We start from the raw sequence: 25,157 nt of genomic DNA, 5'->3' as shown, positions 1-25,157 counted from the left end.
TGAGAAAAGGAATGTTGAAGCCTGATATGCACTTCCCTGGTGGCCCCCAGATGAACCTCCATCCTGAATTTTACATCAATCAATGCCTTGTTTTTTCTGATGGAAAATCCTTGGTGCATCCGTGCTGCTGCAAGTGACTGATTTGTGGGTTATTAGGTTGATTCCATATCTTGGTTGTTGTGAATAGTGCTACAATAAACATAAGTCTCAGGATTTTAATCAGTTAATTCTCAGCTCAGGAATAAAGTATGGTCTTAGTTTGGAGAATTGCCTGTCTTTTAGCAACCACAAAGTCAAACAATTCCTGTCCTGAAACAGACCAAAGCCAGCGTAATCCAGTCTCATCTCTATTATTCAGTTCACCGTGCTCATTCCTGCCTAGAGGTAACAATGAATATCAAAACTAAAAAGTTGCAGGGTCTGCATCTCCTTCCTTAGCCTCCGAGAAGCACATGTGTCCCTGGAGCCACTGGGCCCTCTACCAAGTGCTATCCTTCACTTCTTACCTGTTATTTCCTGCCATTTCCAGTCCTGCCTGCAGTGAGCAGCCATCGTCTGAGAAGAGCAGAGATGACCGCAGAAAGCTTTAGGTGCTCAGTACATGAAGCATAGCCTGGTTCTCAGCCCCACAAGGAGACTTGCCCTGCCCCTTGTGGATGGCCTGCCAATTATCTGGCCTGGCAGTTCCCCAACCTGTTCAACACTGTCCCCTTTCATTCCCCTTCAGCTAACCACTTCTGGGCCACACCCAAGACTTTATTATCCTCTGAAACCATATCACCTCCAAAGTCTTAACTTTCCCAGTCCCATATTTTATTCCTACAGTTTTCTGAGTCATCCACTCTCACTAAACTTCCCTTCCTTTATTCCAAAATAGGTTCCTTGACATCATCCAGTCCTCTGGTCTCCCTTTCCATCTGTCAGCTCCTTTCTGACCTCACTCCCTTCCCTACCCAGACTGGATCTCACAGTCAAGCACACGAAGCACTCTCTCCCCAGCACCTTCAATTCTCTGCTGCTTTGCACTCACAACCCATCTACCTATCAAAGCCCCAGTTCTGGGTCCTCCCAACTGCTCAGCTTGCTGTTTCTGACGGCATGCCGCTGAGCACAGCTGGAGGAAATCACACTGCTAATTATACTGATGGAAATGGTTTCCAGCCTGAGCTATGTCACCCTGGAACAATCCTTTTCCTTTCCTTTCCTTTCCTTTCCTTTGATCAGCTCTAGTGCCCATTTTCTTGTTTCATGATTCCAAGCCTTCTTTAAGGCCCCCATACCAAATTCCTGCCAGCAGATGATGACACGGTCTGCTATTTCATGATCAAATTAAAGGCCACTGCTGGAACTCCCTCTCCTTCCTGATGGCCTATTTCCCCAACCCTCACCCCTAATACACATACACCCTCCCTTTCAACCAGTGTCAAAGTCAGAGGTGCACACCGGGGATACAAAATGAAGACATCCTCTGCCCTCCATGCTCTTACCTTCCAGAGGCAGCTGGGAACCATGACACTGTGGTAGCAGCATGGCTAATGGAAGTGTACCATAGTGCAGAGGATGCCCAACAAGAAGCACCTGAGCCTTGTTGAGAGGCTGGTGGACACAGCTGAGGCTTCTGAGCTGTGATTTCTCATCTCCCTCCACATCTCTTTGTCCTAATGACATCATCATTTTTCCCCTCCATTAAAAAAATTGTGGTAAAATATACATAACACAAAATTTACCATTTTAGCCTTTGTTTGTTTGTTTGTTTTTTCAGAGCAGGAGTGGAAGTTTATTTAAAAGACTTTAGAATTCTTTTGTAGTTCATGAGCCTGACAATTGGGTGTTCACACATGTGTGTGAGATGTGCTACTCTCGAACCTTGGTACAACGTCATCACACTACCTGTCTGACCTCAAACTGCTACTGGGTGAACTCCAAGAAAGGTAAAATCTGTAGCTCAGGACACGTGGAATTTCTGAGCCGTTTACGTGTTGGGGGGAGAAACACCCAAATTCTCCCAATACATTGCAAGTCTCCTAGGACAGGCACGCATTTGATGGCCTTGAAGAAGTGTTCGTTGTATTTGCTGAACCTCCTGAGAGGCCAGGCACGCCACCAATACATTTCAGATTAGTTGGGCAACGGGGCCAACCACGTGCTCCCCACGCCGCCTGCGCTCCAGGGGCACTCACACAGGCTCCCCTAGAATTTCTCCAGGAAGCCATTGGGTAGGGCAGAGGCGGCAGCTCCGCCGGCAGCTGCTTCTTCACCCGCTGTGCCGAGTGAGAGCGCCGCCTGTGCTTCCCGGAAATAGGCTTCAGCTCCTCTAAGGTCGTGGCGCAGCTGGACTCCGAGACTGAGTCGCCGCCCAGGAAGCGGGACTGGGCAACAAGACAGGGGTCTGGCCGGGGTCAGAGCCGAAACCTGGGTCCGAGTCAGAGGGGAAGCCGGGGCCAGGCTCCAAGAGGCCGCAGGGGTCCCAGACAGAGCGTAGCTTGACGCCACAAGGTTCGGGGCCGGGGAGGTCCCGGAGTCGGATCAGGAACCGGAATCGCTGCCGGGCGGGGCTTCAGGGCAGCCCTCGGAGCGGCGACCGTCGATGGGGCAGGGGCAGGGGCCGTAGCCATCCCCGACGTTGGAGGGGACGACGCTCCTCTGCCAGAGGTGGAAACCCCGGGGATCCGGTCTGCAGGCGCCACTGCCACACTGACTGCCTGGAGGCACCGCTCTTCTTCCAGTGGCCAGGGTGGCAGGTGGACGCGCACCACTGGATCGTCCTGCTGGCGCCCATGATGCTGATGGCCGCGCTGGGCACCGGCTTCCTTCACCTGCCCAAGGACGAAGAGGAAGATCTGGAGGAGCAGTGCACCGGTGGGGAGCCGGGCCAAGGCGGAGAGACACTTTGTGCAGGGGCTGTTTCACCACCAACAATTCCTACCACCTCTCCGCCTCCAGGAGGCGCACCCAGGCCAGTTTCATCTGGATTCTGGTGGGCTCCCACAGCAACCCACTGCCGGAACCGGACATCTTTGCGAAGTCAGTAAATTGGACAGCGCGGTGCAGGATCTACGTGTGACACAGGGAAACGGAAGCCAGATCCAGTTCGAGTAGGTGTGCGTGAGGTACAAGAGGCTCTGTGTGCCTCCCAACCCGTTCCTGGATGCCTGGCAAGTGGACAAAACATTCGACCTGAGTTACAACCACAGTGAGCATGGGCTTCTTTGGAGGACACATCTTGAAATGTAACTGGCCTAGGTAATGGGCTGCTGAACTGCCTGAAGAGCACCCTGAGGAAAACATGCAGAGCAAGAGTGGCTCAACCCACTTCCTCAACCAATTTAGCAACATTAAGAACACTCTGGCCTTGAAGAAAATTGAGGTATCTGGTAGTTCAGGTTTACAGGGAGGTCAGGAGAAAGTGGGAGGGATGAGGAAGACTTGCTCTGAGAACCCAAACAAAAGCACTGCATGATTACTTGACGGGGTCCTTGCCTCACAGCTGGGTTTGCTCTACTTAATCCGACTCTCTTTTTTCTTTCTTTCTTTCTTTTCTTTTCTCTCTCTTTTTTTTTAAGGCAAGTTTTGCTCTGTCACCCAGGCTGCAGTGCAGTGGCATGATCTCGGCAGCTGGGATTACAGGTGCCCACAACCACGCCCAGCTAATTTTGCATTTTTAGTAGAGACAGAGTTTCACCATGTTGACCAGGCTGGTCTCGAACTCCTGACCTCAGGTGATCCACCTGCCTTGGCCTCCCAACGTGTTGAGATTACAGGCATGAGTCACCACACCTGGCCAATCGAACTTCCTTAAATTAACACTATTGGGGCCGGGCATGGTACCTCACACCTGTAGTCCCAGCAACTTGGGAGGCTGAGGCAGGTGCATCATCTGAGGTCAGGAGTTCGAGACCAGCCTGGCTAACATGGTGAAACCCTGTTTCTACTAAAAATTAAAAAAAAAAATTAGCCAGGCATGGTGGTGCATGCCTGTAATCTCAGCTATTCCGGAGGCTGAGGCAGAAGAATTGCTTGAACCCAGGAGGTATATGTTGCAGTGAGCCGAGATCGCACCATTGCCCTCCAGCTTGGGAACAAGAGCAAAACTACATCTCAAAGTAAAGAAAGAAAGAAAGAAAGAAATAACACCAACGGATGCCAGAAATCGTGAACCCTTGGTAACATTCAAGTCGATAACACAAATCTTGTGTCTACCACATGAGGCTGTTCAGTATAAACATTGATGTTCATGTTTGATTTGGAGGGTTGGTTTCCAACCAAATTACAGTACTTTGAAATTCTACTTTTAGTTGAAGTTTTCACTGGTTTTGGGAAGTCCCCAAAACTTGCTTGTAGCTCACTGAGTATATTTTTTGTGGCAGGTGGTCCACTTTACATTGCTTTCCAGACAACTGGAATTTGAGGCAACTTCTATGACAATGATCCCTTTGTTTCACTTGGCATACGTTCTAATCATACTGTTGGCTAATCATATTATTGTTGCTGCAAGTTCTGGATCGAAAGTATCATCTGTGAGCCTCAAGAGGAGGCTGAACAGGCCCACCCCACTCTCGCCAATGATGAGGATCTTCAGGGTGGTCTGCACGTCCTCGTCCATCCTGACCCTGCTCGGCTCCGAACCCAGCTGGCCACCCCAGGGCCCACCTCTCAGTCATTTAGCCATTTTTAAGTGTATAGTTCCATGGAACTGAGTGCATTCACAGTGTTGTGCAACTATCACTACCATCCATCTCCAGAACTTTTTTCGTCTTCTAAAATTGAAAGTCTGTGTCCATTAACAATAAGGGCACTGCTGTCTTCTCATTCACCCAAGCCAGAGATTCTGAGTGACATCTTAGATTCCTCCGTCTCCCTCAGCTTCATATTATATCCGCCATCTGGCCTAGCTGATTTCACCTTCTAAACATCTCTTGTCTCTACAATTTTAGTAGCTTCCTACATAATGTCACTGACAATCATCTTGCTCCACTTTTCCCAATGACCTGAAGGACAAACACAGACTTCTGGCTCTTTCCTCACGCCTCAATACATTCTACTTCCCATTGCTGCCCTCACAAACTCTGGATATGAGTCCCACACAAGTCCACATGCTGTCTCACACCTCTGCTCCTTTGTTCATGCAATTGTCCCAGCTTGAGCTGAATTTCTTTTCCCTGTCTCCCTGGAGCACTAGTTGTCATTCAAGACCCAGGTTAAGCATCCCCTCTTCCCTGGAGCCTTTTTTGCTCCCCATTCCCATCAACCCAATCCTTCAGATAATACTATTTCTTGGTGGGTGCTTTCATTAAACATTTATTTTACTTTATTCTTTATCACAGTGTACTGTAATCACCTATTTCCCATTGCTGGGGAAGGACCAGCACTTGATACCAAGGCTGCCATATACTGTTGTTCAGGTTGTACCCTGAGGCAACAAGCGATGGCCAAGATCTAACCTGTACTTTACTTACTAGATGCTTTTCCCTGGTATGAGACTACAGCTGCCCAGATGAAGGGGTGCTGCCTTCTAATTTGCACAAAGTAACTATATGGGATGACAGTGGCTCTACTTGTCACAAAGTAAGGGCTCAATTAAAGTTAGCATCCTCTCTCTGTTCATCAGCAAATGCAGCTGCTCCTGGAGTGGATTGGAGTGTCATCCTAGGCTCCAGACTGCAGTCTCCTCTAGGGCCATGAAGGGAATGGAACCCTCAAGGGACTTCCTGCTTAGGAAGAGGGCTCCCCTTGGCTCCTCCTCTACCGGGACAGGGGTGTCTTTGCTAAACCAAACACAATACATTACAGCCTTTGCAGAATTAAGTAGGGCTCTTCTAGTCAAGGATGGGAAACCCATAGCATGGAAATTACTTTTCTGCCTTTCCTTGAGCATGGCAGACATTGCCAATCAATTATAATCACTCTCACAAACTTGAGATGCCTCAGAATCCTCAGCAGGGCCATTAATGCATTGTTTGAACTGACATTTAGAATGAACCTTATTTCTTATCCTCATTCTAACTCAACCCCTTATTTTATGAATCAGATGAGGACCTCTTTCCTCTATGGTCCTCACTCCTCAACTCTGTCCCTTCATCTCTAGTTAACTCTGGCTTGGGAGGATTCCTATTTGCCATGTCCTGAGCAGTCTTAAAAATGGTCCCTTTCCATAAAGTATTTCTTCAGCAGTCCTATTCCTTGGAATCATGCTCTAGATAACTTACCACCAAGAATCATAACATGTTTAACTTCAGAGAGCTGCTTCTTCAATTTCCTCAGTCATTAGATGAAGAGATTGAGGCCCAGAAATTGAAGACAAGTGATTTGCCCAAGACCTCAGGGCAACGTATGACTGAGCTGGGCAAAGTCCAAATATTCTGACTCCCAGTCCATGTCTCTCTCCACCACATCTTCTTGTGGCTGATATTTAATTTTCATTAGTTGTTCCTCAGTGCATGGAACCACTGACTTTGGAGTTAGAAGAGTCTTATACAGTATTTTTCCAAACTTTCACATAAGACAGAATTTCCTTTCTCTACACTCCCTTTTACATGAGTGTATTAAAAGGGTTATGTTAACATCTAGAGAGTTTAGGAAGCAGGAGATGGGTGTAGGAGAGAAACACTGAGCCTGTATCAGCTGCAGCTCATCTGCTGGCTGACTGTGTGACTCAGGCTCTGAGTGGGCACTCACTTTGCTCATACTTTACTGGCCCAAGACCCTACCCTGAAGTTATCACACATTAACTGACAAGATGATTGAGGGGTCTAGGCTTCACCGTTTCCCTTAATCTTTAGAAAACACACAGCATCTACAAGAAATAATAAAGGAATAGAGCAAGACCTGTAAGGTAGATTTTTCCCTCCTCTCCATATCCGGATCAACTTACATAGTTGCTGCAAATGAAACAGATCAGAAATAAAAATGGACTCCCTGAATACATTTTATCCAAAACACAAATGTTGGCAAGTTCATGGTTAGAATTCTGGAAACTATTTTTAATTTTAAAAACTTATTTATTGAATTTTTTAGAGATGGTGTCTCCTATGTTGCCCAGGCTAGACTGCAGTCACAATTCACAGGCATGATCATAGTGCGGTACAGCCTGAATTTCTGGGCTCAACTGATCCTCCCACCTCAGCCTCCCAACTAGGTGGGACCACGGGAATGCGCTACAGTGCCTGGCTAAACTATTTTTAAAGTTCAATCTCAACTGTAGACTGGGCTAATAAATAGTTAACTTGGCTAGAGGATAGGTGACAAAATGGCACTAAGAAGTCTTAGAGGATTCTCCTGTGATGAGAGGATACACTGTGGCCTCACTGGGCAACAGGTGTCCAGTCAAGCCCTTCAGCAAAATAGTCTACTGAAGTACCTTTGCCTCCACTCTTCTCTCAGATGCATTTTTCCATTGGGCAAATACTGACATCTACCCAAGTGAAAGCATGGCTGAGCTCATGAAACCAATCACTGGTATCCATAAACTTGGCATTTCATAAGTATCAAGGTGGGACTGGCCACAATTTTGGTAGTTAGCCATCAGTCAGTCAAGGGCGTAAGGACTTCTTGCATTCTCTAACCTGTTCTATCAGTCCCATTTTCCTGGTGAACTCCAACTTTCCTATCACTTTGTCTTTGAATTCCTCTCTGTAACCCTGGGGTAGAATAAAACACTGCCTCTTTTGTGTCCTCATAGACCTCTTCGCATACCTCTTACATGTTATTCTTGAAGTTACATGTTTGTTTATAGAGCTTTCCCCCACTAGACTGAATTTATTTCCAGAGTCAATGACTTATTTACCTTTGTAAATCTAGCACATAGCAAAGTGCCTAATGCTAAGTAGGTATTGAATAAATGATGGTTGAGTAAAACCTGCATGAATGAATGAGGGAAAGTGGTCTGATACAAATGATCTTTCAATTCCCTTCCATCTATCCAGTTTATGATCGTATGTATTAAGTATTACTGTTACTCAAGTTCCATGCTACAAGGGGAAGAGTGAGGAATGAGGTAAGCTCACCCTACAGGGTGTTTTTGCTTCTGTTTGGAGGCTACATAACCATATAGCAGCTTCTTTTTTTTTTTTTTAAGAAAGTGTGGTTACTGACTGCACAGATATGCTAACTCCTCCATCCAGGTAGGTGAACTCTAGGTAGGCTGAGTTAAGAAAATTTGGAAAACTGGATAATGCATGGTATGTATGGAAGCAGCTCTGCTCTTATCACTTAATATCACTAATATAATTTGTGTGTATATATATATACACACACACATTATAAACAGAAGGACACTGATTTATCCAAGGCACTGGTATATCATTTTTTTTTCTCAATATTTCTTCTACTCCATTGAGCAGAATATTTGAAGCCAAGACAGCTCAAGATCAAGTTTACTTATTTGTTTGATTATTTTAGATGCTGGCTATGTAAAGGGTTGTGACTGATTAAAAATTTCTGGGCTCCCCAGGGAAAACAAAACTGTATAGATTGAAAAAGCAGTCAAACAGCCCATAAACAAGGAACCCCTTCTGGGTTCAAATACAAAGATACTCTTATTCTTGGAGTATTAACTCTTCCTTTTACCCTTTTGTACAAGAAAATCAAGGTCAAGTGCAGTAAAGGGAGGAAAGGTTTAATATTAAACTTAACATGCCTCTCCCCAGGGAGAAGTAGGGCCAGGGAAGGAGAGTAATAAACACTGAAGGAAATTACGCACCTGGGGTCAGCCTTGAGGCCCTCCTTGGAGTCTCTCAACCCCTTCTTCTCTTGTGGTTGCCCTACCATGAAAAAGGTGTCCCTGATGGTAGGAAAATCTTCCAGAAGATTTCTCAGGCTATTGCAGTATGCCATGATCTGACCCCGAAGAGCATAGTGAGACATGCGGTGGTTAAACCTGAAAGTCAGAAGACAGGATGTCCAGAAGGAGAATCCAAATTCTTCCACCTCTCACAGAAGCTCCAGGATCTACATCCCTGGAGGACTTTTCAAAGAGAAAGAGTACTTCTACCAAGAAGAAATTTCCATTTGGGTCAGGTGGCTATGGCCTGAAGGCAGAGGCATGAACCCCTTCATAACGACCCCTATCCTTCACTTCCGATGCTTTTATGCATGTCAAAGGACAGTTTAACTTGATTTTACCCAATAAAACTGCTAGTTATTACATTCAGAATCAGAGAAATCAGCATGTGTTATTCACATGTACTATACTTACTTCTGACAATATTCAACTATAACATCTCTCTTGACTTTTCCAATTTCATCCTGTGATAAAGGAGAATGATATTTTTAGTAGACAGTTGGCTATAAGAACTCCCCACCCTAGTACATGTGTACAAACTTAAAGCAAATTTCAAGCAGGAAAAGGCTACAGAGCTGAGACATTCTTTCTAGGTTAAGCTTGTTGGGAGGCACTCCTCTGTGTCTCTCTCCCGCTCCTACCCATCTTGCTGAGTATGCCGAGGATGCAAGGCTCTGATCACACTTTACCTCACAACCATTTCTCAGGGTTGTGTTTGCAGAGAGCAGTCTTGAGCGATAAGGTAATGTCTCCCTCCAGGAAAAAGAGCAGGCTTATTATAAAAGCGGTAGGTTCCCCAAGCTCACTGATTTTCACTGTGACACAAGCCACTACCTGCATGTAGGCTCCTCCACACTGTCCCCGTGGGACTGACACAAACATGAAGATCATATTGCCTACTCTGCTGTGCATAATAAAATTCTTTGTCTCTGACAAAAGAGTCTTGTGTGCTGTCAGCATCCATGGAACAGTAACAGGTTAACTTATTAGCCAGTAAGTAGTCCCCAGACCCTGACACAGTTAATACAGGTAATTATAGTGCCTGAGCTCTTTCTGATCTGATAGGAGTTGAATAATCCTGAAGGTCAGTTCATGAATGATTATATTTTTTCCACTTGGTCAATATTTTTTGAGAATTGCTTATTAGAAGGGACCCTTTGCTTCTATTATGGCTGAGCAGTAATTGCTGGCCCTCGTCATATCCCATCTGTAGAACTAGATTAGGTAAATTTAAGTCTTTCCTTTAAAGTCACAAGTAGGGAAGAAAGCCTACAATTATAAATCTTGTCATTTTCCTCCTAAATAACTAGGTATTACCATAATGATTTTCTCATCAAAAAATTAATAATGAAATGATATTTGCAAAATTAAGGAAGACTTTTTACTGAATAAAGTTTTTAGTTTTAGTATTTTTCAATAGATTAGGCTAATATAAAAACCTTTAAACACAAACATTGTGGTAGTGTCTGAAAAACCAAGATAACCAGATGGTTATCAGGTGACCAGATGGGTAAGAGCCATTGTTTACCTTGTCTAATCCCCGAACCCCTGTGGGTCACTCAAGAGTAGGCGAACGTTCCAGTGCAGGTGCTGAAACTAGTTCATTTAGAAAGTGACAAAACAAAAATGCAGCATTGGGAAAATGCATACATTTTTAAAGCATGACTGTAATCCACTTGAACTGATTCCTTTCTACTTCTTATTCAACTTCCCTTTTCACTTCTTTACAATATATTTTTAATGGTTCTAGTCAAATAGGTTGAAAGCATCAGATCAACAGATTCCAAGTGAAGAATTTTCATTTGCTTAAATACAAAAGAGGACCAGAGCTTTAGGCAGCATTTGTCACTACACACTCACAGGGCTCTTCATTCTGTCAGCCATGGTTTGTTTCCTCAGGAGGAAGGCATTCAGCATCATGTCCCGCAGCCCCACCTTTTCCAGTTGAATAGACACAAAGGCCTCTGGAGCCCTGACAAGTGAACAGAAACATGGGAGCCCAAGGCAGGAGGTATGTGGATATGAATCAGAAAGACAATGTGTATAACGGGCATTGCAGCAGGAGGGCAGGTGGCTGTGTCTCCATGGTTCTTGCCTGCTTCAGGTGTTTCTGATTATTCACCAGGGATGCGGATATGTCACATCCTGCTTGGGGACCCCATGTGCCTGAAGCGTGCTTCAGCAGTCCTTTTTCAGTCCTAAGCCCAGTGTTTGTACTACCCGTCTCCCTTTGCATTCTCCTAGCCTTGACTGTAGGAATATTTAGATTGAAATGAACTCCCAAGGTCCTCTTGACTTGACATATTGGTCTTAAATCTTCCATCTACACATTGGAAATGTGGACTTTAATACACTTGAACTCTGGCCATGTGTCAGACTAACAGCATCTTGAGTAGCAGAGTTGCTTTGCCTGTTATTATTTTTTATTCTAAATTTGCCAGAATTCAATTAGAGTGTCATTGGTAGGCCCCGATAAAATACTCAGACTAATCATACTACGGAGTATGATTTACAGAATATTCAGACAGAGTATCATACAGAGTATTACAAAGTAATTCATACTATAGAGTATGAATGTCTCTCTCTGTCATGGTGAAAAGAGATCCACACAGAATAGGGCATCTCTGATTTGTAGACATGTCTCTGGAGAGGCCATGCTTCTCTGACAATAATTCACCATCCTATTATTCTAAGCAATGTTAGAATCTTTGTTAGAACAGTGAGGACAGGCTGGGCACAGTGGCTCATGCCTGTAGTCCCAGCCCTTTGGGAGGCTGAGGCAGGCAGATTACTTGAAGTCAGGAGTTCAAGACCAGCCTGGCCAAGATGGTGAAATGCCATCTCTACTAAAAATACAAAAATTAGCCAGGTGTGATGGTGCATGCCTGTAGTCCCAGCTACTCGGGAGGCTGAGGCAGGAGAATTGTTTGAACACGGGAGGCAGAGGATGCAGTGCACTGAGATCAGGCCACTGCACTCCAGCCTTCCAGCCTGGGTGACAGAGCAAGACTCCATCTTAAAAAAAAAAAAAAAAAAAAAAAAAAAGAAGGCCAGGTGTGGTGGCTCATACCCATAATCCCAGCACTTTGGGAGGCCTAGGCTGGCGGATCATGAGGTCAGGAGAATGAGACCATCCTGGCCAACATGGTGAAACCCCATCTCTAATAAAAATACAAAAAATTTAGCTGGGCGTGGTGGTGCTTGCCTATTATCCCAGCTACTTGGGAGGCTGAGGCAGGAGAATCACTTGAACCCGGGAGGTGCAGGTTGCAGTGAGCCGAGAACACACCACTGCACACTCCAGCCTGGCGACAGAGCGAGACTCCAAAAAAAAAAAAAAAAAAAAAAAAAAGTGAGGACAGTGCTTCTCAATTTAAATAGATTTGGAGAATTTGGAAAGGCCTTCCTTGTGATATACACTCTTTGGAGTCTGAAAAATATACAGAGAGAGAAGAATGGAAGTGAAAGAGAAAAGAGAAGAGGGGAGGAAAAAGAGAAGAGGTTAAATTGAGGAACTGTTCACTGTCCTTTATTGACTGGAGTATATTGGAAGGAGTTGAGCCCTCTCAGTATTTGTACAAGGTCTTTATATAAGATGCTAGTCACTCCGAGAGTTTAGACTCCTTCAATCCCCCCAATACTGTTTATTAATTGACTTAAAAGAGGACACTTTTGTTATTCTAAGCAGTATCCCTCCTTCCATCTCACCAGGTACAGTACCTTTTGGTAGCCTGAAATCTTTCTGGAGAATGAGTAAGAGCAGCTGGGACTTTTGGAGTTGGGGCTATCAGTGAGCCGTCTACACCATTCACAATTCTGGACTGTCTTCTTCTGGTTGGGCCCATTCCACCATGAGTTCTCAGATTTGAACTTATTTCCTAAAATATTTTAAAACAAAGTAAATAAAATGTGTTGGGCAGTAAATAAGTAAAAAATTTGTATAAGTAAAAAATAAGTATAAAATGTGTTGGGCAGTAAATAAATAATAAAATAAGTCCTGAAGTACTGCTGTAAAATGATCTCACAGCCACAACTGATCCCCAGTGCAAGGAAAGACCTGGGTACATGTGACAGGGGAGTAGAAAGAAGAGAAGAGGAGGAGAGGAGACGAAAGGGAAAAGAGTGGAGTGGAGGAGGAGAGATAACATTTTGCACAAATAAGAGGTGAGGCATTAGTGTGATTATTTTCAGAAGAAAGTGCAGTTGTCTAAAATGCTCTGAGAAAAAAATCTCCATTCTACAAAGTGGCTAGTGTGCTCTGTGTACAGAGGTCTTTCAAGGAATACCAATAATAGTTTTCATGGCTATAAGATCTGAAAAGTTCCCACAGGGCACCTAGGCAGAGGGAGGGGTGTTGTATATGCCACCATGCACAACATAATGACAAAGAAGGGAGGGAGAAGGGAGAGGGAGAAAAAGAGGAGAAGGAGGGAGAAAGGAATGAGGAATGGGGAAATAAAAGGGAAATTCATGTCTTCCAATACTCCAGCTCCATTGGCTATGGAGCTGCAGGGCATGATGGATGGAACTCATTTATATTTTTCTAAACTACTAACTAAAAGAAAAAGGTTAAAGCTTTGAAGGAAAGATCATTCTTCAATGAAAGACACAAGGAGTTACCCATAGCAGAATTACCATAGGAGACATAAGGAGAAAAAGAAAAAAGATCCTAGGTAAAAAAATCTAAAGTTTTCAACCAGATTTTTTTTCTGAAGACCCTTGAGGTATCCCAGTCTCTTGGAAATACGAGCATCTGTAGTTCAGGGGATCAGGGAGGTCTTATAAGGTCATGAGTGAAGGGAGAGGGAAGAAAGCACACGCTCTGCAATCAGATCCTGATGCTGACACTGAGCTGCTCATCTTGTCTCTTTTTCTTAACCTCTCAAAACCTGTTTCCTCACCCAGAAAAAGAAGGTAACGCCACCCCCCAACCAATCACATGGGGCTGTGAGAGGACTCGATGAGTCCACCTATTTCTATCGCCTAGCTTCCTGCCTGCCTGGGCCACAGAAGCTGCTGAATTAAGTCATTAACTCCCTGACCCCCCACCTGCACTCTCCATTCCAACCATGCCCAGTATTCATACTCACCTCTATTCTCAGTTGCTTCCTCTTGTCCAAGTCCCTTCCTACAAATGTGTTCACTTCGTTTTTTATTCTTTAATCTTCCTACCCCTTCAAGTTTCTTCCCCAATTCTTAAAGAGCTATTATGGCCTGCATGTTTGTGTCCCTCCAAAAGTTGTATGTTGAAGTTCTAACCCCAAAGTGATAGTGTTTGGAGATGGGGCCTTTGGGAAGTAATAAAGTTTAAATGATGTCGTAAGGGTAGGGCCTTAGTCTGACATGGTGCTGTGCTTATAAAAGAGGAAGAGACACCGGGGCTCTCCTTCACTTGCTTCCCACCCATCCGTCCTTTAGTGTGAGCACACAGTGTAAAGCAGCCATGTACAAGCCAGAAAGAGAGCCCTCACCAGAAAACAACCATGCTGGCACCCTGATTTCAGACCTCCAGCCTCCGGAACTGGGACAAAATAAATTCCTACCACTTAGTCCATGGTATTTTGTTATGGCAGCCCTAGCAGACTAATACGAGAGCAATAAACACGCACTCCTTCTACACATCTATCAGCCCCTTCTTGCTCCTTTACTCTGGCACTCTAGCTTTCACCCTGATTTCATTAGCAGAACTGCTGTGAGAATCAGCAAGAAGTTTTTGTGGTCTCATTTTAATCCCTACTCTCTGACTTTTCCCTCTATATTCAAATCTATTGGATTCCTCCTTCTTCTTCTTCTAAAAATAATAGCTTTATTGATGTATAATTGACATTCAATAAATGACACATATTTAAAGCGTTCAATTGGATTAGCTTTGGTACATGTACTCAACTGTGTAACCATCATCACAATCAAATTATGACCATAGCACCCTTTCCACCTTACCTCTTCCTTAAGCAACCACTGCTTGGCTTTCTGCAACTATAGATGAGAATGCATTTCCTAGAATTTAATATGCATGCAATCATGCATTATGTGCTCTTTATTGTCTTCATATTATTGTGGATATAAATATTTTATTTCTTTGTATTGCTGAGTAGTACTATTCTGTTGTATGGATATACTACAATTTGTTTATCCATTCACTTGTTGATGGGCATTTGGATTCCTTCCAGTTCTTGGCTATTATGAATAAAACTGCTATAAACATATTGTGTAAAAATCTTTGTATAGATGTGTGCTTCATTTCTCTTGGTTAAATACCTAGGAGAGGAATGGCTGGATCATATGGTAAGTATATGTTCAATTTTTTTAAGAAACTGCCAAACTGTTCTCCAAGGTGGTTGCACCATTTTGCATTTCCACTAGCAGTGTGTGAGAGTCCCAGGTCCTCCACAACCTTGCCAACACTCAGATAGTCAGTCTTTTACATTTTAACCATTCTAAAGGGCATGTAGATGTTTCTCAATGGGGTTTTAGTTTGCATTTTGCTAATGACTAACAGTGTTGAACATCTTTTCATACTTATTTGTCATCTGTACATCTTTGGTGACTTTTTCCTTCTTGAAATGTTCTCTTCCTTTGGTTTTGGTGGTAGTGCACAATTTGTTCTCTGTTTCTTTCCTTTCTTACTCCCTTCCCTTTCTTCCCCTGTACTCTTTCATTGTCTCCACCATTTATTCCTTCTTATGTCATCAGCCCTCTTGTTGTTTCACACTTGTAAGAGAAGCAATGTGTGTGTGTGTGTGTATCACAGTATACCATTTTATAATGAAGTAGTCACAAAATGCACTTTAGCCAAGTTAAAAGAGTCATGAACACATCCTAGAAGATACAATGACTGAGTTGAATCTTGGAGGCAAAAGAATAACATGGGAGGGTGGGATGTAGTCAAATAAGGTTAAAATTTTCTGGGAAATATGAGTAGAAGCAGAGAGACATGAAACAGCACAAAATGCTTAGGATACTTCAAATAGAGGGCAGGGGAAGTGGCAGAATAGAGGGCTGGGGTCAGGCAGTGAAGGCCTTGCATGCCTAGCTAAGGAGGTTGAGTTTTGCTCTTTGGTCTACAAGAAGCCACTGCAGGGGTTTAATCAAGGAGGTATAGTTTCTCTGGTCACTGTGTGGAGGATAGATATGGTTGAGGGCAGAGGTAGTGGTGTAAGGCATGGACCCAGAGGGATGGAGGCCAGTTAGAAGGTCATTACAGTCACACAAGTGAGATCATGAGAGTTTGAACTAAGGCAGTGGGGATGGAGAAGGGTGGCCATATTCAATAAATATGTAGAGTGTGATATTGGCAAGAGGTAGTGCTTGATTGATCTAAGGTAAGAAAGTCAGAGGAGTTGAGGACAATACCCACATTTTAATCCTGTCTGACGGCTGGGCATGGTGGCTCATGCCTGTAATCCCAGCACTTTGGGAGGCCAAGGCAGGCGGATCACCTGAGGTCAGGGGTTCAAGACCAGCCTGGCTGACATGGTGAAACCCCGTCTCTACTAAAAATACAAAAATTAGCCAGACATCATGGCGTGCATCTGTAATTCCAGCTACTTGGGAGGCTGAGGCAGGAGGATCACTTGCACCTGGGAGGCAGAGGTTGCAGTAAGCCGATATTGCACCATTGCACTCCATCCTGGGTGACACAAGTGAAACTCCATCTCAAAAAACAAAACAAAACCAAAAATACCCTGTCTGACTACTCAGATGGTGCTACCTTAACCAAGAATAGAAATACTAGAGAATTAGATGGGAGAAGAATGAGTTGCCTTTTGATACTGAGTTGAGGTGTTTGTGGGATATTCAAACACTATCTGTGAAGCATTTAGACACTCTAGTTTGGGGCTTGGGAGAGAGGTTCCATGAAGAGATGTAGATTTGAAAGTTGACAGTATATTGGAGGTTTTAAACCTCAAGAGTCGATGAGATCACCAAGGGAGAATATGAAAGGAGAATAGGAGCTCTAAAAAGAGGATCCAGGAAAACACCATCATGTTAGAGATGGGTGAAGAAGAGGTCCCCCACTCCAGGAAAATAAGAAGGAAGAATCAAAGACGTGGAAGAGATCCAGGAGAGAATGGAGTCACAGAAGCAGAGGAAGAAGAGTATCGAGGACAAGGGAGTGGTCAACAGCATTAAATGAAGGAAAGTAGTCAAATACAACCTCGAATAATGTTCCCTGGATTTAACAATTGAGAGGTCATTGCTGACTCTAGTGAGAGCAGTTTCAAGGGTGTGGTGGAAGAGCAAGCTACATTACAATGAAAGGATATAGAGCTAGGCGGTTAAAGAACATCCTTTCGATGAGTTCGTGTCCTTGTAGGGACATGGATGCAGCTGGAAACCATCATTCTGAGCAAGCTATCACAAGAACAGAAAGCCAAACATGCATGTTCTCACTCATAGGTGGGAATTGAACAATGAGATCACTTGGACACAGGAAGGGGAACATCACACATTGGGGCCTATTGTGGGGAGTGGGGGGGAGGGATAGCATTAGGAGATATACCTAATGTAAATGACGAGTTAATGGGTGCAGCACACCAACATGGCACATGTATACATATGTAACAAACCTGCACGTTGTGCACATGTACCCTAGAACTTAAAGTATAATTAAAAAAAAAAAAAAGAACATCCTTTCAATAAACCTGAATAAAAAAGAAAGGTCATAATTAGGGTACTGGCCAGAGAAGCACATAGGATTCAGTTAAGCTTTCTGGAGAGGATGAAAACAATCTAGCTTGCACATAAGTGGAATGTGGGAAGTACTTGTAAGTGGAAAGAGATAATGGAGGAAAAGCTTGAAAGTGCAACAGGGAAAGAAGATAACCAATGAGTCAAGGCCTCAGAAAAGGAAATGGATTGAGAATGTTGGTGAGAGGCATTGAACTTGACTGGGAAGAGGAACACTTCACACTCTGAGGCTAGAGGGAAGCATGGTAGCAGGTGGAAGATAAGTGTGAAGGGTGTGCATTTGAGGGTGGCAACCTGGTAGGAATCTTCAATCTTGTCTGGGAGCTCACCCCAAGCCTGTGTGCCGCATGCATTCCAACACTCCTGCTCACACCCATCCCTCCCGCTCATCCCCACGGCTGCACCCATGGCTCACGACTTCACATCTTCTTGCCTTTTGGTCTCCCTAACTTACCTTTCTCCCCTTCGACCTGCCAAACACAGTGAATATTCCTAATGAGAATCCCAGGTCAGGTCCTTCCTCAGCTCAAAAACTTTCAAGTGTGAATTCAGCAATCATTCAACAAATGGTACTTATTATTTGCCTTTGTGTCTGTCTACAGCATTTTAAATCTCTATTAAGTGTGAATTCGGCAATCATTCAATGAATGGTATTTCCTACTTGTCTTTGTGTCTGTCTACTAGGCAGACACAAAGACAAAAAAAAATACACAACGGGTCGTCCTCACAGTCAGTATAATGTGGAAAACATAATTGAAGTACAAATGATTTTATATGTAGAAAATAAAGTAACTAGTGATCTGAGAGACTAGGAAAAGCCTCTCTGGGGAGATGACACCTGGGCTGGGTCTTTCAGGGCACCCACATTACAGTCCTAGCCCACCTTCCCAGGCTGTTACCCTAATGCCTCCCTACCCTTCCCCATGCTGCAGGTCTTTCCAGGCTATCATTTTCCCGCCTCCCACCCCTGTCCTGTGCTCCTGTCCGGTATCTCTTAACATGTGCTCCTTGGATTTATCTCAGGAGGTGACTTATAAGCTCTCAACCTTCACTTCAACCAGAACAGCCCCACTTACATCTGTTTTATATACTGGTATTTGTTACAAGATCAAATTGACTGAGTAAAGGATTCTCTATGTCAACTGTGTATGAAAATCATAGGTAGTTATCAAGTTGGGCTTCTCATTTTTTCCTGGTCCCCATTTGCCCTTTCTGTCTCCCATGCCTGGGTATCTGAAGGGTCTTTCCTCTACTCAGAATGATCAACTGGTCATCTCTGCCTGCCAAAAAACTCATCCTTCAGGGTTTTCCCAAATGCCCCCTCCCTGTGCTGCCCTTCCTGTTTCCCCAGATGTGTATTCTCGTTCCTTTAATCTCCTTCTGTAGAGCTTGTTGAACCTCTCTGTGCCTTTGTCTTTGAGCCACTTGTGGGCCTACCCCCCTTAAACACACCAGCCTAGAGGTTCATCCAGGTCAGGAACTGTACCTCAGTATTATCTTTTGAGCCTAACTTACAATAGGCACTGAATTAAGATTTTGGGGGTTGTATTTTTAAAAATCTATGTAACTCACTCTATCCCTATTTTCTACTCCAGTTAATTTCTATGGGACTGAGTATTTGGCAGTAGAAGTATTTGGCATTCAATATTGTTGCCATACTCATAAATTTGTACTTTCCTATTAATATGAAGAGTACAGGCCAGGTATGGTGGCTCATGCCTATAATCTCACTGCTTTGGGAAGCCAGGGAGGGAGGATTGCTCAAGGCCAGGAGTTTGAGACCAGCCTGGGCAATGTAGCGAGATCCCATCTCTAGAAAAAATTTAAAAATTGGCAGGACATGGTGGCACACACCTGTGGTCCCAGCTACTTGAAAGACTGAGGTGGGAAGATCAATCAAGCCCAGGAATACGAGGCTGTAGTGAGCTATGGTCACACCACTACACTCTAGTCTGGGTGCCAGAGTGAGACCCTGTCTCTGAAAAAAAAAAAAAAAAAAAAAACAGAGAGAGTAGATATGGGTAAATAGAGGTAGATAAATGTGATAAGGGGTTAATGTGGTGAGCTGACTAGAATCCACAAGGCTTAAAGAATGTTTAAAACTATCTGGAAAGTTGATTTCTTAAAACCATATTTAATTTTACATGTAAGTTACATTCACTAGTATATACATAAAAGAGAAGTATATAGTTGCAAAAAGGGGAAAATCTCTATAAACTGATTTGGAATGATATCCAAGATATATCGTTAAGTGAAAAAAACAAAATACAAAAAAAGTATATATAGATAAAATCCAAAATCCCTTTATAATAAAAATATTCAACAAACTTAGAATAGAAGGGAATGTCCTCAACCCGATAAAAGGTACCTATGAAAAACCAATGCTAATATCATACCTAATGGTGAAAGACTGAAGGTTTTCCCCCTCAGAGTAGGAATAATACGATAATATCTACTTTCACTACTTCTACTCAATCTTGTATTGGAGGGTCTAGCCAGAGCAATTAGGCAAGAAAAGAAACAAAAGGCATAAAGATTGAAAAGGAAGAAGCAAAACTATCTCTACTTGTAGATAACATAATCTTGTATATAGAAAATCCTAAGAAATACCACACACACACACACAAATACATACACACAAACATACACCTGTAAATTACTAGAACCAATAAACTGGTTTAGTAAGATTGCAGGATACGAGATCAATATACGAAAGTCAACTTTTGTATATATACTAGTAATGAACTAGTATATATATAAGAGAACACTCTGAAAATGAAGTTAAGAAAAACAATTCAATTTATAATCATGTTAAAAGGAATGAAATATTTTGGAATTAATATATAACAAAAAAGGATAAAAGTTGTATCCTGAAGACTATAAAATATTGTTGAAAGAAGTTGAAGAAGACCTAAATAAAGGCATACCTCATTTTCTTGCACTTAGCTTTATTATGCTTTGCAGATATTGTATTTTTTACAAGTGGAACGTTTGTGGCAACCCTGCATTGAACAAATTATTGGCACCAATAGCATATGCTTACTTCATGTCTCTGTGTCACATTTTCGTAATTCATACAATATTTCAAACTTTTTCATTATTATGTCTATTTTGGTGATCCGACATCAGCGATCTTTGATGTTACTATTGTAAATGTTTTGGGGTGCCATGAACCACACCATATAAGAAGATGAACTTAATAAACGTGTGTGTTCTCACTGCTTCGCCGACTGGCCTTTCCCCTGTTTCCCTCCCTCTCCTCGGATCTCCCTATTCCCTGAGACACCCTATTGAAATTAGGCCAATTAATAACTCTACAATGGCCTCTAAGTGTTTAAGTGAGAACAAGAGTCACATGACTCTCACTTGCAATCAAAAGCTAAATATGATTAAGCTTAGCAAGGAAGGCATGTCAAAAGCTGGAAAAGGCCAAAAACTACGTCTCTGGTGCAAAACAGCCAAGTTGTGAAAGCAAAGGAAAAGTTTTTGAAGGAAATTAAAAGCGTTACTCTAATGCATACAAGAATGATAAGAAAGGAAAACAGCCTTATTATTGATATGGAGAAAGTTTTAGTGGTCTGGATAGAAGATCAAATCAACCACAAAATTCTCTGAAGCCAAAGACTAATCCAAAGCAAGGTCCTAACTCTCTCCAGTTCCATGAAGGATGAGAGAAAAGTTTGAAACTAGAAGAGATTGTTTCATGAGGGTTAAGGAAAGAAGCCATCTCCATAACAAAGAAGTACAAGGTGAAGTGTGATAAATGCTGATATAGAAGTTGCAGCAAGTTATCCAGAATATCTAGTTGAGATAATTGATAGAGGTAGCTACACTAAACAATAGATTTTCAACGTAGACAAACCAGTCTTCCATTGAAAGAAGATGCCATCTGGTATTCTTATAGCCAGAGAGGAGAAGTCAATGCCTGGCTTCAAAGCTTCGAAGGACAGGTTGACTCTTTTGTTAGAGATGAATGCTATTGGTGACTTGAAGTGGAAGCAAATGCTCATTTACCATTCCCCAAATCCTAGGACCCTTAAAAATTATGCTAAATCTATTCCGCCCGTGCTCTACAAATGGAATAACAAAGCCTGGATGACAGCACCTTTCTTTACAGCATAGTTTACTGAAGATCTTAAACCCACTGTTGAGACACCCACTGTTCAGAAGAAGAGATTCCTTTCAAAACATTACTGTGCATTGACAGTGCCCAAGAGCTCTAATGGAAACATACAAAGAGATTAATGTTGTTGTGCCTGCTAACACAACATCCATTCTACAGGTCATGGATCAAGGAGTATGTCTTGTGTCTCTGTGTCATATTGTGAAGTCATTATTAAGAAATACATTTCAGGCTGGGCACGGTGGCTCACGTCTGTAATTCCAGCACTTTGGGAGGCTGAGTGGGTGGATCATGAAGTCAGAAGATCAAGACCATCCTGGCTAACATGGTGAAACCCCATCTCTACTAAAAATACAAAAAGTTAGTCAGGTGTGGTGGTGGGCGCATGTAGTCCCAGCTACTCGTGAGGCTGAGGCAGGAGAATGGTGTGAACCTGGGAGGCAGAGCTTGCAGTGAGCCGAGATCACAAAAACTGCACTCCGGCCTGGGTGACAGAGCAAGACTCCGTCTCAAAAAAAAAAAAAAAAAAGAAATACATTTCACAAGACTACAACTGCCATGGATAGTAATTACTCTAATGCAAGTTTGTCCAACCCATGGCCCATGGGCTGCATGAGGCCTAGAATGGCTTTGAATGCAGTCCAACACAAATTTGTAAACTTTCTTAAAACATTATGAGTTTCTTGTGATTTTTTTTAAAGCTCATCAGCTATCGTCAGTGTTAGTGTATTTTATGTGTGGCCCATGACAATTTTTCTTCTTCCAATGTGGCCCAGAGAAGCCAAAGGCTTGGACACCCCTGCATAATGGATCTGGGTAAAGTAAACTGAAAACCTTCTGGAAGATTTATCATTCTAGATGCCATTAAAAACATTCATGATTCATGAGAGGAGGTCAAAATATCCATGTTAACAGGAGTTTGGAAGAAGTTAATTCCAACCCTCATGGAGGACTTTGAGGAGTTCAAGACTTCAGTGGAGGGAGTCACTGCAGATGTGGCAGAAATAACAAGAGAACTAGAATTAGAAGTGGAACCTGAAGATGTAACTGAATTGCTGCATTCTTGTGATAAAACTTAAACAGATGAGGAGGTATGGATGAGCTAAGAAAGAAGGTGGTTTCTTGAGATGGAATCTACTCCTAGTGAAGATGCTGTGAACATTGTTGAAATGACAGCTAAGGATTTAGAATATTACATAAACTCAGTTGATAAAGCACAGTTTGAGAGAATTAAATTCAATTTTGAAAAAAGTTTTACTGTAGGTAAATACTATCCAACAGTATTACATGCCAAAGAGAAAATTTTCATGAAAAGTAGAGTCAATTAATGTGGAAAACTTTATTTTGTCTTATTTTAAGAAATTGCCAGAGACCCCCTGACCCCCAACCTTCAGCAACCACCACTCTGATCAGTCAGCAGCCTTCCATATCAAGGTAAGACCCTCTACCAGCAAAAAGATTACAACTCACTGAAGGCTCAAATGATTATTAGCATTTTTTAGCAAAAATATATTTTCTCTTTCTTTTTTTGTAACTTAATATTCTTTGGTCTGCAAGTGAATAATGCATTTTAAATTGAGGTATATGTACATTGGGTTTTTTAAAGACAAAATGGTGTTGCACACTTAATTGTCTACAGCGTAATATAAAAGTAACTTTTATATGCACTCAGAAACCAAAAAATTGGCATGAAACCATCTGGAATCAAACCTACAATATCTCCAAGGTGTGTCTATAAATAGAAAGACATGCCATGCTCAAGAACTGGAAGACATAATATTGTAAAAATGGCAATCCTACTAAAATAAAATAAAATGGCAATACTACTCAATCTATAGGTTTGATGCAATCCCTGTCAAAATTCTAATGTACTCTTTTTAAAGCCCCCAAAATTGACAAGATGACACTAAAATTCATGTGAAATTGCAAGGGACTCAAAATAGCTAAAGCAAACTTGAAAAAGAAAAACAAATTTGGAGGGATTATGCTTCACAATTTCAAACTTACTACAAAGCTACAGTAATCAAAACATAGTAGTACTGGCATAAAAACAGGCATTTAGATTAATGGAATAGAATTGAGAGTCCAGTTATAAATTCTTACATTTATGGTCAAGTGTTTTTATGGCAAGGGTTCCAGGACAATTTAATGAGGAAAGATGAGTCTTTTCAACAAGTGGTTCTGAGAAAACTGATTAGCCACATGAAAAGAATAAAGTTGGACCCCTACTTCCCATTATATAGTACAATTAAGTATAAATGGACCCTAGGCCTAAATGTAAGAATTAAAACCATAAATCTCTTAGAAGAAAACATATGAGTGTTTTCATAACTTTGGATTAGGCAATGGTTTCTTAAATATGACACCAAAAGAACAAGTAATGAAATAATAGTTAAATGGAGATCATAAGACAATCTGTAGAATATACTTGCAAATCACATACCTTATAAGGGACTTTTACTCAGAATATATAAAGAACTCTTACAACTCATCAATAAAAAACCAAAACATCAAATTTTATAGAAAGGCAAAGGATTTAAATAGACATTTCTCTAAAGAAGACATACAAATGGTCAAGTAAGCAAATGAAAAGATGCTCAAGGTCTTAGTAAATGGGGAAATCCAAGTCAAAACCAAAATGAGATACTACTTTACTCCTACTAGAACAGCTAAAATAAAAAGGCAATAACAAGTGCTGACAAAAATGTGGAGACATTGGAACCCTCATACATTGCTGATGGGAATGTAAAAAGTGCAGTCACTTTGAAAAACAGTTTGGCGGTTCCTCAAAATGTAAAATATAAAGTTACCATATAATCTGAGCAATCCAATTCCTAGGTATATACCCAAGAAAATTAAAAAATATATATCCTCATAAAAATCTATACCTAGGCCAGGCCTGCTGGCTTACGCCTGTAATCCCAGCACTTTGGGAGGCCGAGGTGGGCAGATCACGAGGTCAGGACATGGAGATCATCCTGGCTAATACGGTGAAACCCTGTCTCTACTGAAAATACAAAAAATTAGCCAAGCGTGATGGTATGCACCTGTAGTCCCAGCTACTCGGGAGGCTAAGACAGGAGAATTGCTTGAACCCGGGAGGCGGAGGTTGCAATGAGCTGAGATCACGCCATTGCACTCCAAGACGGGTGACAGAGCAAGACTCCATCTCAAACAAAACAAAACAAAACAAAAACCTATACATAAATGTTCATAGTGGCACTATTCCTAATGCCAAAAAGTAGAAACAAATGTGATATATCCATATAATAAAATATTATTTAGCAATGAAATAATGAAGTACTGATACATGCTACAGCACAGCTAAATTTTGAGAATATTATGCTAAGGGAAAAAAGCCAGACACCGAAGGTCACCTGTTGTATGATTCCATTTATATAAAATGTCCAGAATAAGCAAATCTATAGAAACAGAAAGTACATTAGTGGTTGCCAGGGACTGAGGGGAGGGAGAAAAAGTAAGTAACTGCTAATGGGTACGTTTCTTTTGAGAGTGAGTGATAAAAATGTTTTGGAATTAGATAGTGATGATGGTTGCACAATC

The 25,157-nt window shown here is 42.3% G+C and overlaps 1 protein-coding gene, 1 non-coding gene and 1 pseudogene across 3 annotated transcripts in view; 2 read left to right on the top strand and 1 right to left on the bottom strand.

Annotated features, from left to right (window-relative positions):
• Positions 1-25,157, bottom strand: part of LOC700544 (uncharacterized) — a 151,273-nt gene that overhangs the window by 59,723 nt on the left and 66,393 nt on the right. Inside the window, 4 exon segments of the mRNA XM_015137604.3 lie at positions 8,699-8,875; positions 9,194-9,243; positions 10,640-10,751; positions 12,500-12,657. Coding sequence (XP_014993090.3) covers positions 8,699-8,875; positions 9,194-9,243; positions 10,640-10,751; positions 12,500-12,657 — 497 coding nt within the window.
• Positions 1,797-1,900, top strand: LOC114677904 (small nucleolar RNA U13). The gene has a single exon (XR_003729330.1). It is a non-coding gene; the product is annotated as a small nucleolar RNA U13 (small nucleolar RNA).
• On the top strand, positions 2,488-5,309 carry LOC144340258 (patched domain-containing protein 3-like; annotated as a pseudogene). Its single transcript, XR_013416156.1, has 2 exons — positions 2,488-3,367; positions 4,368-5,309. The product of XR_013416156.1 is annotated as a patched domain-containing protein 3-like (transcript).

Source organism: Macaca mulatta, chromosome 4 (genome assembly GCF_049350105.2).
Source record: "Macaca mulatta isolate MMU2019108-1 chromosome 4, T2T-MMU8v2.0, whole genome shotgun sequence".
In the NCBI taxonomy this organism is placed as follows: Eukaryota; Metazoa; Chordata; class Mammalia; order Primates; family Cercopithecidae; genus Macaca; species Macaca mulatta.
This window is presented reverse-complemented; position numbering and strand designations above follow the sequence as displayed.